Here is a 15,226-nt window from a genome sequence, read left to right as displayed (position 1 = left end):
GTATTTATAGGGTTGATTTGTAATTCTTGTTCTATCTGAAATTGATTTTATTTCTATAATTGTCTTATGGTTTTCTTCTCTTTTTTTCCCCTTAAGTCTATCAGTTCATTTGTATTTTTGGTTTGATGATTTTATTTCTTCGTGCTATTTAGGAGATTTTTTTTGTCTTTTCTGATTTCTTTGAGGGTCTAAGGAAGTTTATGTCCAAAAATTCCTTCAGAAGTTAGGATAAATTTTCTAGTATATTTTTATTCATGTTCCAGTATGTACAGGTTTTGTGTTGGATTTATTCAGATTTTTACTTATCTTTATATTTTTTTCTGCAAATCAGTGTGCCATTTAATCAAGCACAGAGTGGGTAGAATTTTCCATGGTTCCCTTCCCTTTTTACCTGGTTACTATTTTAATTTTATACTTGAAACTTGAGTTGGGAGGTGTGGTTATTAATGACTTATAGTCTGTACTGAGTTCTTCAGTGAGAGGTTTTAAAGAGCAGGGAGGATATTACAGTCATTAATGAGATACTAATTTTTGAGATCACAGTTATGTAAATGTTCATTGAAAACAAAGTGGCTGAGGTTAACTAGGGAGAGAATATAGAATGAGGGGTGAGATGATTGACTTCAACAGAGCTCTGAAGGATGCAGGTCATGGAAGCCAAAGTATTTCATGAAATGAGAGGTAACTGGTGTCATGGGATATTGCAATCAGTGTCAAGTAGTGTCAAGTAAATTGAGGGTTGAGTAATGTCCATTGGAATTAGCTGCATGGAAGCCTTTGATATAGTGTAGTTTCTGTAGAGTGGCCAGATTTCTATGGGTTGAGGAATGAATGAGAAGAAAGAAAAATACTACAAAAAGCATAGAAAAAAATCTGAGAAGTTGAGCTACAGAGAGAAGAAAAGAAGTGATAGTTGGAGGTTGTATGGAGGAAAGGTTTTTATGATGGGAAGGTCTTGGACATGTGTAAATGCTAATATAAAGAAACCAGAAGAAAGATATTGAAGATAGAGCAGAGAGTAGAGATGGTCAGTAGTTTGAAGTTCCTGAGAAAGTGGACAGGAATTGAATCCAGAATACCTGTTCTTGAGAAAGTGGACAGGAATTGAATCCAGAACTCCTGTGAAGTAGTTTGACTTATATAGGGGGAAGAACACTTCCTTCAGTGTAGTGAAACAGAAGGAAGAATGAATAGGAGCAAATGCACGTGGCAGTGTTTGAGGGCAGATGGGAATCTAGGAATCCTTCACTGTATGAGCCGATTTGTGAAGAAGGAGAGGAACATAGTTTGACAAGAGAATAAAGAACATTTCACATGAGGATAATGAAAAGAGGAACATTTATCATTATTTTGTCCAATTATTTTAAGTCCTATTTTAGTGTTATGATGTGGTCACTTCTATAAATATGCATAATATATAAATATCTTTCTTATTAAAAATTGTTTTGCTCTCATATTTCCAAAACACAATTTTTTGGTCTTTACTTTGAAATTGAATGATAAGCTAGGATACAAATTTATATAAATATTTATCTTCTGAGGAATATTGGGCTGTGTTTGAATTTAAAATATTTACTAAAAATTGCTTTCCAAGGTATCAAAACTGGAACAAGAGCTTCAGAAACAAAGGGAAAGTTCAGCTGAAAAGTTGAGGAAAATGGAGGAGAAATGTGAAGCAGCTACGTATGAAGCAGATTTGAAAAGGCAAAAAATTATTGAGCTTACTGGTACTACCAGGTAAAATGAACATGTTAGTTTTTGTCTTCTTTTTTTTAACATCAGTCATATTTGAGTTTCCAAATAAGATAATGTTCAGTGAAGCATTTGCTTGAGAAATTAATTTCTCCACGGTCTGTATTCCTGTAGCATTCCTATGAGCACTCCCTTTTATCCTTCATTATGCCTTTTTTTATTATAGTTTAATATCCTTTACCCTCCTACTATATTGTAAGTTCCTTAAGGCCAAGATAATATGTGGTTTATTTTAAGGGTCATCCCACAACAATTAGCATAGTTCCTTGTACCTCATATCCTAATCCTAATGGGGACGCTAGAGAAAAACCTGAAGGTTAATACAGAACCACAGGGCTTTATCTGAAGCCTTTGAGGTGAAATGCATGTTAGTTCAGTTTTTAGGTGTCAGAGGGAAAGTGAGGTATAAGTGTACATATTATGTATGCTAAGTCGCTTCAGTGTGTCCGACTGTTTGTGACCCCATGGACTGTAGGCCATCAAGCTCCTTTGTCCGTGTGATTCTCCAGGCAAGAAAACTGGAGTCGATTGCCATTTCCTTCTGCAGGGGGTCTTCCTGATCAGAGATTGAACCTACCTCTCTTACGTCTCCTGCATTGGCAGGCAGGTTCCTTACCTCTAACTCAGCAACTGTTGTATTAAATCGAATTATGAATAATGTTAAAAGTGGCAGGGAAAGATGTACTCATAATAGAGAAAATTTTCATGGATTCTAATTGTTTATAGGGAGGGAATAACTTAATAAAAGAAAGCTATGACCTCTATTGAGTGAACATTAAAATCACCTGAGGAGCTTTAAAAAGTACTGATGCTTAGGTCCCACCTCTAAATATCCTGATTTAATATGGCTCCACTGGGCTAAGACATCCAAAAAAAAAAAAAGAAGGGAATTAAGAGCTGAAAGCTATACCTAGCTTCCCCAGACTGCTTCTGTTTTGTCGACAAGAGTTGACATAGTATTTTACTCTTAATTAGCCCACTATTCTACCAACAGGAGTAAGAGTTAACACATTTGAACCACAACATCCTCAGAGTCCCTCTCCCCCTCTGACAAGAATAAAAATGAGATCTTTGTGCTTTGAGTAGCAACTTGCTTCCCCAGATGTCCTCACCTCTCTCAAGGGGTTCAAGAAGATAACCTGAGTTTAAGACCACAGTTCTTCAACTTTTCTTCCATCAATAGTTATCTATCCACTAATGCAGCCTCACCACCATTGTGTACCTTAATTCCACAAAGAGTATTCAGCCTTATAACTTTACGTTTGCTTGTTTCAGACACCACAAGAAGCAACAGATTGGCATTAGATTTACCCTCATCTCTCATACTAAGTCCCCAAAACCTCACGTTTTCTTTCCTTTTCTCACCCTATCTGAACTTCTGACAGATTTTCACTTCATCCTCTGGAATTCACAGTCCATCCTGAGAGACATCCCTTATATTCTCTATCTCTTCTTTTCTCTTGCTATAACAGAAGTGTGACTCTCCACTGAGGGCATTGCTTCTTCCCCTGCAACACTCTAAAGTAAAAACTTTCCCCCATAGTTCTTGTACCAAAGAATTGAGATGTGGAATAGTATAACATAACCATGAACCTCATGTTATTAGATCATATTCTTCACTGTTGCTGACACCAGCAGACCACTTGACTTACCAAAGCTGAATCCAACCCTAGTTCTGTCTTTATTCTTGGGGATTTTAATATACATCTATCTAGCTGATCCTCATCCACTCACTCACATGGTTTACAGTAGATTTTATCATTTCCGATACCTCCGTTATTTTAACATAATCTGAACACTGTTCATCTACATGTATGTTATTACCCCATTCGCTTTAATACCCCAAATTCAACAATTCTTTGATGTAACTAGGACCTCTGATCCTTCAAATCTACCACTTTCTCATTCCCTAATACCCTTTCTCCTCTCTTTACCTAGCTTAAATTCTGCTCATTAAAATCACTGATTGGCATATGGCTGTTCCCTTACCTCTATTTTACTTTGTGTTACTCAGAACTAAAAATCCAACTCAGAATAATTCATGCTTGCATCTTTACAGAGGCTGGAGAAAAATATAACTACAGTGACCAGTCTTACTTTAAATCCATAATTTCAAAACCTTAAGCATTTTCTTAATGCTGTCTGGCAGTCACAATATTACTCACTCTTGTAAGGGGGACTCTCTTACACCTTTGAGTTTTCTTTCATAACTCCAACAACCTCTCCCCAATCCTTCCTCTCATTTTTGGTCTTGCTTTTGTTTCACTAAGAAAATTGAAACAATTGCTGCTTTGTTTTCTTGCACCCATCCTTTGATTTCTAGACAAAAACTTTCCATAATTATAGCTGAAAGGCACATTCAATTCCTATAAGTTTTAATTACTAGTAGGAAACTTATGAACTAAATGAATAGATTTCACAGGAAAGATATATTCTAGTGCCAAGATCTTCTCTTCAGGAAGCAGGGTTTTTCTCTATTCCAACTATTGGCTTCTTTCATTTCTGAAATTATGATTTATAAAACTGTTTTTCTCTCCCCAGAGCTATTAGTGTTAAAATACATCTGTTATACAGCTCCTTGGATCTGTTTTAAAATTAAAGTATCTCTAGATAGAAAACTAATTCATTGAGTACCTCCTGTGTGCCAGGCAATGTACTAAGTAAACACATAATATAGTTGTGTTTAGTGGTATGTAATTGGTGCAGAATTATAGTCTATTAATTATTTGTTTTGTTTGTTTGTTTCTAATTAGGCAAGTAAAACTCGAGATGGATCAATACAGAGAAGAGCTGTCTAAAATGGAAAAAGAAATAATGCACCTAAAACGAGATGGAGAAAATAAAGCAATGCATCTCTCTCAGTTAGACATGATTTTAGAACAGACAAAGACAGAACTAGATAAGAAAACAAATGCTGGTAAGCAACAGGGTAGCTCAGCTTAGCTGCCTACAATTGTATATTTAAAGAAATGGAATAAAGTGAGAATCTGAGATGAGGGAAAAGGATACTCATTGGTATCCTGTCTCTTACTCTGATAGATGAATAAAATTGGGTATTCTTAGTTATAATTATTTACAAAGTTCAGAGTAACAAGGAACTTATATATAATGCTAAAATTATTCTCTGCTTTTAACAGTGAAGGATTTAGAAAAGTTACAGCACCACACTGAAACTGAGCTAACCGAAGCCTTGCAGAAACGGGAAGCACTAGAGACTGAACTGCAAAATGCTCATGGAGAATTAAAAAGTACTCTAAGACAACTCCAGGAATTGAGAGATGTTCTGCAGAAGGCTCAGTTATCATTAGAAGAAAAATATACTACAATAAAAGATCTCACAGCTGAACTTAGGTGAGTTAAATTCTAAGAAAGGATATCACAATAACAGGTATTTCACTTTATTACCTTTAGTCCTTGGGTCATATTATAGACTTTGTTGTTGAATTCTGGATGTCCAAACTTCTCAACTGCCTTTAGCTCACTGTGGTTCATCCTAGACATTACATCCCATGCTCCTTCTCACCATACTCCATCTCACTAATTCAGCTATTGCTGTTACTTGCATCCTTGGTCTTTGGACCATTTTATTTTGGCCCTCTTCTATATCCCATGGTGGTAAAAAATGATTCGGCCAGCATACAGCAGTGATTAATAGCAAAGTAATATTAACAATAACAATATTGTTCTTTGTTAAGGCTTTATTTTGTGCTATGGCTATGCCAAATACTTCATATATGATCTCATTTCTTTACAACAAGCAAATGTAAGTTCCACATTATCACCTTTTTACACGTGGGAAAACTGAGAAAGTTAAGTAAAATGCCAAAAGTCAGATAGTGAAACACAAGTCTGTCTAAGTCTAAAATCATGGTTCTTAGATTAGCAGCAATAGCATAAAGTACTGTTTCAGTACACATCTATGGTGAGTAGGGGTGGAGAGCCAGACTAGAGCCCAATTGTGGGAAATAAATTCTGAAAAGGAAAACAGATCAGGGTGTGAAATGTGTAATGAAAGAACAGGATAGAAAGTAGCAGGGTGACCCAGAAATTTAGATGTTGTATCCTTTGATTCAGTGCAGCACCCCTTCCCTTTTCTACTCACAAACTTACTCTTAGTAAGTTTCATGTAGCTTTAAATATCAGTACAATGGGCCAGAGACTTATAAACACATATCTCTAGTAATGACCTCATCTCCAAACTCCAGACTCCTATCTAATGACTTACTTGCTATCTCCACTTAAGTATTTTAAAGAGGCATATTAAACTTGACTAAAACAATTCATTTTTAAAATTCATAACCCTGTCCTTCCTCCAACTCATTATTATGCATTGGCTTAAACCAGAAATCTGTATGTAAGATTACTTTTATCTCTTTCCCTCCCCTTTTTCATCCAGTCTATTAGCAAGTTGCCTGCAAAGTCACTTCAGTCGTGTTCGACTCTTGGCAACCCCATGGACTGTAGCCCACCAGGCTTCTCTATCCATGGAATTTCCCAGGAAAGAATACTGGAGTGAGTTGCCAGACCCTCCTCCTGGGGATCTTCCCTACCCAGGGATCAAACCCATGTCTCTTATGTCTCCTGCATTGGCAGTCAGGTTCTTTACCACTAGTGCTACCTAGGAAGCCCAATTAGCAAGTTATGTCAACTTTATTTCCAAAACATATTCTGAAATCTGTTGATTTCTTGGCCTTTTTTCTGCTACTTAGCACAGGCCATCGTCATCTCCCACCTGGTGTGTTGCTGAGGCTTCCTAACTGGTCTGCCAGCTTAAATTCTTGACCTTCCTCACAATTCATTCTCCACAGAATGGATTTTAAGTTTATGATTTAAAACGTAAGTTAGATCATATTGCTTTCCTACTTGAGCTTTCTCATGATGTCCCAAAAGATTCAGAGTAATAACCAAGCTCCTTCAGAAATATAAATCAAAACCACGATGAGATACCACTTCAAACCCACTAGGGTGGCTATAATAAAAACAAAACAAAAAACCCAAACAGAAAATAACAGATGAGAAATTTTAAAAGTTCCAGCCTCTGTGGAAAACAGTTTGTGAGTTAACATCAGTGAGTTAAACATAGTATTAACCTTGTAACTCGGTAATTCCACTGTTAGGTTTAAGTACCCAAAAGAATTGAAAAGAGGTGTTCAAACAAAAATTGTGCTCAAATGTTTGTAGCACCTCTATTCCCAATAGCCACCAAGTGGAAATGGCCCAGATGGATACTGATAGCTGTGAATGGATAAACCAGTGTGGTATATACATACAAATCAGCCATGAAAAGGAATAGAGTACTGACACATGCTGCAACACGGATAAACCTTACAAATATGCTAAATGAAAGAAACCACATACATGTTGCATAATTCCATTTATATGAAATATCCAGAATTGGCAAATCCACAGAGATAGGAAACAGATTAATTATTGTCTGGGACTGGGGGAAGGGAGAATGGAAAAAAACTGCCAATGGGTATAGGGTTTCTATTCAGAGTGATGAAAAAGTACTGGAAATAGTGATGATGGTTACACAACATTGTGAATGTATTCAGTGTAACTGCACTGTACGCTTTAAAGCAGTTAAAATGGTAAATCTTATGTGTATTTTACCACAGTTGAAAAAAAAAAATCCAAGCTTCTTTTCCTAAAATACAAAGCCCTGTATAACAAAGTTTCTGCCTATTTCTCTGGCCTCATTCTATATTGTTCTCCTTGCTGCTGACCTTTTTATTCTACTTAAAGCTTACAAAGTTTTTTCCTACCTTAGGACTTTTGCCATAGCTGTTTCTTTGGCCTGAAATAGCCTGAAATAATTGTTGTGTGGCCATTTTCTTCATCCCCTTCACATTACCTCATAGGACCCTTCCCTGACCACCTAGTCTAAAATAGTCTCCCGGTCACTATCTCATCATTGTATTTAATGCTCTGACATAGCACTTTATATTTTTCTTGTTGAATTATTATTTATAGTCTGTCTCTTCTGGAGCTAGTAGAATGTAAACTCCATGTGATGAAGGACAAATATCCTGTTGACTATTAAATCCATAGTCATAGAACCTTGAAATATAGGAAACATCCAGTAAATATTTACTAATAAATAAGGGAATGGATGGATGAGAGAAGTAAAAGCAAAATCTTAAAATTCTAGCTAGTAGCTGAATTTTGGAAGCACAGCTATTCTTATAGACAGCAATTCGAGTTATCTTTAGAATTCATTTTATATTACTTTTAGAATATTAGTTTAGTCTTGTATTAACTCTACAGGCTTTTAGAGGAACAATAAAGAGCTCATTAAAGAAGTTCAGAACCTGCTTTTTAAATTCAGTACCTTTATTATATTGTTTCATATTTAAGACTAGAAAATCATATGATGATTCAAGATCAACAACATTTTCATCCTTTGTCATATCAGAACTTAAAGTTCAAAATTAAAATTCTCTGATCACAAGCTTCAAAGTGGTATAAATCTTGAAGTCATGTCCTTTTAAGTTTCTTTATAATATAACATTATTCTTAAGTTAGTGTTTTAGGGGAATTTTTTTTAAAACATTTAAAATATTTCTGTAGTAGATTTCACTACTTCACTAAATATAAGGTGTCATTTTGAATAAAATTCCCATAAGAAATACAGTGGCCGTTTACTAAACTGGATATCAGGGACATCAGCCATGAGATAAATGCCTCGTTCAATTATAGTGAACTCATAGCTGTTATATATAAAAGACTTTCAAACACTCCTTTGATCTATAGATTAAAATATATATATATTTTAAAAATTCATATACTGATTTGATCCTATTTCTTGGGAGTGCTTTTAGCATTTAGCTTAAATTGTCTGCAGAAGTAGAATTTAAGTTAACTTGTGCCTTTTTAGAACATGATATTAAAGTAGTTGTATTGATACCAGTCATTTTCTTTATGCATTATTCCTTTAATTTGAGGTCTCTCAATCTGAAATAATTGAATATATCCTGTCACTTAATTTACAGGAAGGGTAACCCAATTGATTTGATTTTTTAAAACTATAATATTACTATTTACTTGCTTAGGTCTTTTTCACTTTGATAAATTGCAGGGAATGCAAGATGGAGATTGAAGACAAAAAGCAAGAACTTCTTGAAATGGATCAGGCACTTAAGGAGAGAAATTGGGAGCTAAAGCAAAGAGCAGCTCAAGTTGGTTTTCTTAACTGTGTTTTAATGAAATTTTCTGTTAAAATACAATCACTTGAGGTTGCAAAGGTCCCCTCATGTTGGTAAAATAGTAGTTTTTACATCTATTTCTTTTTTCTGTGCACATAGTATTTTTTAAATTAGAAATATGTCACCTCTCTCTCTTTTTTTTTTTTTTTGCTATTTTTACAGCAGGTGGATTTTGGGGAGTGAAGGTTAGCTTAGTGTCTAAGCCTTTTGATCTCTTATAATACTGTATATCAGAAGAAAATGCGATTAAAGGAGTTACTTGCTCAACTAGTATTTATTGAACGAATGGAAATATCCAGAAGGCATTTTTAGCAACATCTTTTTTAATATAATTTTGTTAATTTATTTTTGGCTGCACCGGTTCTTCGTTGCTTTGTGTGGGTTTTCTCTAGTTATGGTGCACAGGTTTTCTCATTGCAGCGGCTTCTCTTGTTGTGGAGCACAGGCTCTAAGATGTGTGAGCTTGAGTAGTTGTGGCTCATGGGCTCGGGAGCTCTGGCTCAGTAATTGTGGCACATGGGCTTCGTTGTCCCGCAGCATGTGGAATCGGATTGAACCCGTGTCGCCTGCATTTGTAGACTGATTCTTAACCACTGGACTACCAGGGAAGCTCTGCAGCATTTTTTTAAAAAGACTTTTATTTTTTAGAGCAGATTTAGGTTTACAGCAAAATTGAACAATAGGTACAGAGATTTCCCACATACCCACCCTGCCTCAAAGAAGGTACAACCTTCCCCCATTATCAACATTTCCTTCCAGAATGGTATATTTGTTAAGCTGATGAACCTACATTGACACTTCATAATCACCCAAAATCCATAGTTTATATTATCATTCACTCTTGTGTTTATTCATTCTATGAGTTTGGACAGGAATACATCATTATAGTATCATTCAGCATATCTTCAGTGCTTTAAAAATTATCTGTACCTCACTTACTCATCCCTTTCTCTCTTCCCCCAACCATGGTAACCAGTGATCTTTTTTCTGTCTCTAGTTTTGCCTTTTCCAGAATGTTATACAGTTGTTGTTGATCGTGTTCAGTCATTAAGTAGTGTCTAACTCACTGTGACTCAATGGACTGCAGCATGCCAGGCTTCCCTGTCCTGCACTATCTCCCAGAGGTTGTTCAAACTCACGTCCATTGAGTCAGTGATGCCATCCAGCCATCTTATCCTCTATCACTCACTTCTCCTCCTGCCCTCCATCCTTCCCAGCATCAGGGTCTTTTCCAATGAATGGACTCTTCTCATCAGGTGGCCAAAGTATTGGAGCTTCAGCATCAGTCCTTCCAATAAATATTCAGGGTTGATTGCCTTTAGGGTTGACTGGTTTGATCTCCTTCCTGTCAAAGGGACTCTCAAGAGTCTTCTCCAGCACCGCAATTTGAAAGCATCAGTTCTTCAGCACTCAGCCTTCTTTATTGTCCAACACCCATATCCATACATGACTACTGGAAATATCATAACTTTGACTAGACAGACCTTTGTCAGCAAAGTGATGTCTCTCCTTTTTAACATGCTGTCTAGGTTTGTCATAGCTTTTCTTCTAAGGAGCAAACATCTTTTAATTTTGTGGCTGCAGTCACCATCCACAGTGATTTTGGAGCCCAAGAAAATAAAATCTGTCACTGTTTCCACTTTTTCCCCATCTTTTTGCCCTGAAGTAATGGGACCAGATACCATGATCTTAGTTTTTTGATTGTTGAGTTTTAAGCCAGCTTTTTCACTCTCTTTCACTTTCATCAAGAGGCTCTTTAGTTCCTCTTGGCTTTTCTGCCATAAGAGTGCTCTCTTCTGCATATTTCTCCCAGCAATCTTTGATTCCAGCTTGTGCTTCATCCAGCCCAGCATTTCTCATGATGTACTATGCATATAAGTTAAATAAACAGGGTGACAATATACAGCCTTGATGTTCTCCTTTCCCAATTTGGAACCAATCCATTGTTCCATGTCCAGTTCTAACTATTGCTTCTTGACCTGCATACAGGTTTCTCAGGAAACAGGTAAAGTGGTCTGGTATTTGCATCTCTTGAAGAATTTTCCACAGTTTGTCGTGATCCACACAGTCAAAGTCTTTAGTGTAGTCACTGAAGCAGAAGTAGATTTTTTTTTGGAATTCTCTTGCTTTCTCTATGATCCAGTGGATGTTGGGAATTTGATCTCTGGTTCCTCTGTCATTTTTTTTTTCTTAATGTGATTAATTATATTAATTAATTTTCACATGTGAAGTATAGTTCTTTTTATACATTTTTGAGTATGATTCACTAATATTTTGTTGAGATTTTTTACATCTATGTTCATGAAAGATACTAGTCTATAGTTTTCTTTCTTTATAGTGTCTCTGGTGTTGGTATTAGGGTAATGCTAGCCTTAGAGAATGAGTTAGTACTTCCTCTGTTTCTGTCTTCTAAGCGAGAGTCTAAAGAATTGGCATAATTTCTTCCTTAAATGTTTGGTAGAATTCACCAATGAACCCATCTGAACCTGGGGCTTTCTGTTTTGGAAAGTTATTAATCATTGATTCAGTTTCTTTAGTGGATATAGGCTTATTCAGATTATCCATTTCTTCTTGTATGAGTTTTGACAGATTGTGCCTTTTGAGTAACTGGCCAACTACATCTAATTTTATTTAAATTCATGGGCTGAGAGCTGTTTATAATATTTCTCTATTATCCTATTAAAGTCCTTGATATTTGTAGTAATATCTCCTTTTTCATTTCTTGTATTAGCAGTTTATATCTTCTCTCTCTTTTTTTATTGATCTGGCTAGAGGCTTATTGCTATTATTAATCTTTTTGAAGAGCCAGTGTTTGTCTTTGTTGATTTTCTCTATTGATTCCCTAATTTTAATTGCTACTCTGGTTTTTAGCATTTTTTTTCTTCTGCTTAGTTTGGATTTGATTTGCTTTTCCTTTTCTAGTTTGTAAGTTGGAAGCTCAACTGATTAATTTTAGATCTTTCTTCTTTTCTCATATATGCATTCAGTGCATAGATGTTCCTAAGCAGTGCTTTTGCTGCATCCCATGGTTTTCATGTTGCATTGTAATATTTAACATAAAATGAAGTTTGAATCATTTTTTGTCACTTATGTGAATATATGGTTATATATTGGGTTCAAGATCCAGTATTATTAAGCAATGATTATTTTTCTCATTCTTTTTAATAATTTATTTGAGGTGCATTTATTCTTCAGTTATACCCACTGTTCAGTTCAGTTCAGTCGCTCAGTCATGTCCGACTCTTTGCGACCCCATGAATTGTAGCACGCCAGGCCTCTCTGTCCATCACCAACTCCCGGAGTCTACCCAAACCCATGTCCATCGAGTCGGTGATGCCATCCAACCATCTCATCCTCTGTTGTCCACTTCTCCTCCTGCCCCCAATCCTACTCAGCATTAGGGTCTTCACCAATGAGTCAACTCTTTGCATGAGGTGGCCAAAGTATTGGAGTTTCAGCTTCAACATCAGTCCTTCCAATGAACACCTGTAAACAGTTCTAAATAACATTCCAAGCATACAGTTTTTCACATTAGAATAAGATTGAACAATAGCTTAATGTTGCTTTTGTGTTTAGGTTACACATTTGGATATGACTATTCGTGGGCACAGGGGAGAAATGGAACAGAAAATAATTAAATTAGAGGGTACTGTGGAGAAATCAGAATTGGAACTTAAAGAAAGCAACAGACAGGTAAATTATTAAAAATTATGTCTTAAATTATTTAAAAAATGACTCCTTAACTATAAACATATACTATTCACATAAAATGGCTTTGACTAGAATACATACAATAAAAATACTGCATTTGAACTGGGCCACACAACTTGTGGGATCTTAGGTCCCCAGTCAGGGATTGAACCTGATCCCTTGGCAATGAGAGTGTAGAATCCTAATCAGTGGACTGCCAGGGAATTCCCAATGCTGCATAATTTTAATTATCTTGTACTTGCTATGTTATATTCATTTTCTTCTCTTAAATTTTCCCCCAGCTTTATTGAGGTATAATTGACAATAAAAAGTGGCATATATTTTAGGTGTACAATGTGATGTTTTAATGGACATATACATTATGAAATAATTATCAGAATTAAGCTAATTAGCAAATGTACCACCTCATATAGTTACTTTTTTTTTTTTAATGAAAACACCAAGTGTACAACATAGTATATTTTAGGTGTACATGTAAGCATCTTATTAGGCACAAAATTCTGATATTTATGTCAAAGTTATGTTTGTATCAAGAAAAACACATTTAAAAATTTTGCTATTTTAGATATACAAGTTTAAAGCTTGACTTACATGGATTGCAGTTATAATGGAAGAATTATTTTTCTTTATTTACATTAACATTGCTCTGTTTAAAATTCAGATAGAAAGTTTGAATGAAAAATTGCAAAATGCCAAAGAACAACTTCGAGAAAAAGAGTTTATAACACTACAAAATGAACAAGAGATAAGTCAACTGAAAAAAGAAACTGAACGGACACAGCAAAAGATGAAAGAAATGGAAAGTGTAAGCAAATTATTTTCCTCCTAAGGAACAAGGTTGATACAGATCTTTGTTTTAAACTGATTAGTTTTATATGTGATTGGTATTTAATATGCACAGAAAGTGTGCCATAAATATTCTTAGACTAATTATATGTGCCAGATATCTATTAATTTTCTTATCTTCTTAATTACTTTATTATTTTATTATTGGTGAGTTTCATGTTATTTGTCTTTACATTCCCTCTGAGTTCAGTTCATTTCAGTCGCTCAGTCATGTCCAACTCTTTGCGACCCTATGAGCTGCAGCACACCAGGCCTCCCTGTCCAACACCAACTCCCAGAGTCCACCCAAACCCATATCCATTGAGTCAGTGATGCCATCCAACCATCTCATTCTGTGTCATCCCCTTCTCCTCCTGCCCTCAATCTTACCTACCATCAGGGTCTTTTCAAATGAGTCAGCTCTTTGCATCAGGTAGCCAAAGTATTGGAGTTTCAGCTTCAACATCAGTCCTTCCAATGAACACCCAGGGCTGATCTCCTTTAGGATGGACTGGTTGGATCTCCTTGCAGTCCAAGGGACTCTCAAGAGTCTTCTCCAACACCACAGTTCAAAAGCATCAATTCTTCTGCGCTCAGCTTATAGGCATTGTCATGATATCTCTTACATAGTAAATCCATGATATATGCTCACTTGGTCAATAAATAAATATTTTAATTGAGAACCTACTATGTGATAGAACTGAAGATCATATATTAATAGGATGCACTACTTTGTCCTTGAAGAACTCTATCCAGAGAATGAATTACCAGATAACGGTATATTATTGGTGTCAAGTACTTCAAGTTGCCAGATGAAGTTTGATAACTACAAATCATCGGTTTGCATGTGTGTTGACTTGTGAACTCATTCTACCCACTTGCCTTTTTAAAAAGTGAATTTGCTTCTAAGAGCTCTCGTAAATGTAACTTTTTCTTGTTTTTAAATACTATTCTCAGTTTTAAAACTTGCTGTATAGCTCCTTCCGGTGTTTGATTAACTGATTTTCTGTCTCTTCCAGTCATATTTAAACTCCACAAGAGTAACTACTTTATCTCCTGTTTTCTCCTTTATCTTGAATACCTATAATAGTACATATCACATAGTAAGCATGAATAAATATTAGTTGAATTTTATATATATATATAAATTAAACACGGTCTCTGAGAGCAAGTTTGGGTTCTAGTGAGAAATGGAAAATGATTGTTGACTCAGTTGTTTCGTGTTCTCGAACAAGGGCTGGCTAAAAGTATTTACATGAGATTTATACTGATACACAACACAGTGGGACCTTGGGCCTGCATTCTAGACATCAGGGTCCTTGTGATTTGTACTGGTTTCTTTCTTTCTTATCAGTCCTAAAGTTAAGTGTCATTACCTAGGATCTTATCTATGTCATCAAGCTAATTTAGAACTAATTTACTTTTTACTGATTTTTTTCCCTTCTAGAAATAGTACTTTACTAGGGTTTTAACTGAGGAATGTAAAATATTTCAGAGAGAGTAGCAGCAGTCTCAGTAACAAATTTGACTTTTGCACAGAATAAAGTCATCCTTAACCCAGCTATGTAGATTAATGGTGGGCTTTATTTATACCAGTATTTTCTCCATCTTTGACATGGATAATCAAATACTAACTTCTTTCTTCTCTTTATATTATTATGTATTCTGTCATGTTACTTCATACTGTTAAAGGATTATGCAGCTTGCATGTTGAAGGCGTGCAAAATATAGCA

At 35.5% G+C, this 15,226-nt stretch overlaps 1 protein-coding gene across 16 annotated transcripts in view; it reads left to right on the top strand.

The window, feature by feature from the left end:
• The window catches only part of CCDC18 (coiled-coil domain containing 18), a 107,193-nt gene that overhangs the window by 63,220 nt on the left and 28,747 nt on the right, over positions 1 to 15,226 (top strand). For all 16 annotated transcript variants that reach the window (XR_014052573.1, XM_081486297.1, XM_081486287.1 and 13 more), the window contains 6 exons: positions 1,595 to 1,737; positions 4,506 to 4,669; positions 4,890 to 5,103; positions 8,831 to 8,930; positions 12,534 to 12,650; positions 13,330 to 13,473. Coding sequence is in view for 15 of the 16 variants with exons in the window: in XM_081486297.1 (XP_081342423.1) it covers positions 1,595 to 1,737; positions 4,506 to 4,669; positions 4,890 to 5,103; positions 8,831 to 8,930; positions 12,534 to 12,650; positions 13,330 to 13,473 (882 nt within the window). In the remaining variant the exon portion in view is untranslated. The remainder of the gene's footprint in view (positions 1 to 1,594; positions 1,738 to 4,505; positions 4,670 to 4,889; positions 5,104 to 8,830; positions 8,931 to 12,533; positions 12,651 to 13,329; positions 13,474 to 15,226) is intronic.

The sequence above is a fragment of the Giraffa tippelskirchi genome, chromosome 5 (genome assembly GCF_054371585.1).
Source record: "Giraffa tippelskirchi isolate mGirTip1 chromosome 5, T2T-mGirTip1v1.2.pri, whole genome shotgun sequence".
NCBI classification, from domain to species: domain Eukaryota; kingdom Metazoa; phylum Chordata; class Mammalia; order Artiodactyla; family Giraffidae; genus Giraffa; species Giraffa tippelskirchi.
This window is presented reverse-complemented; position numbering and strand designations above follow the sequence as displayed.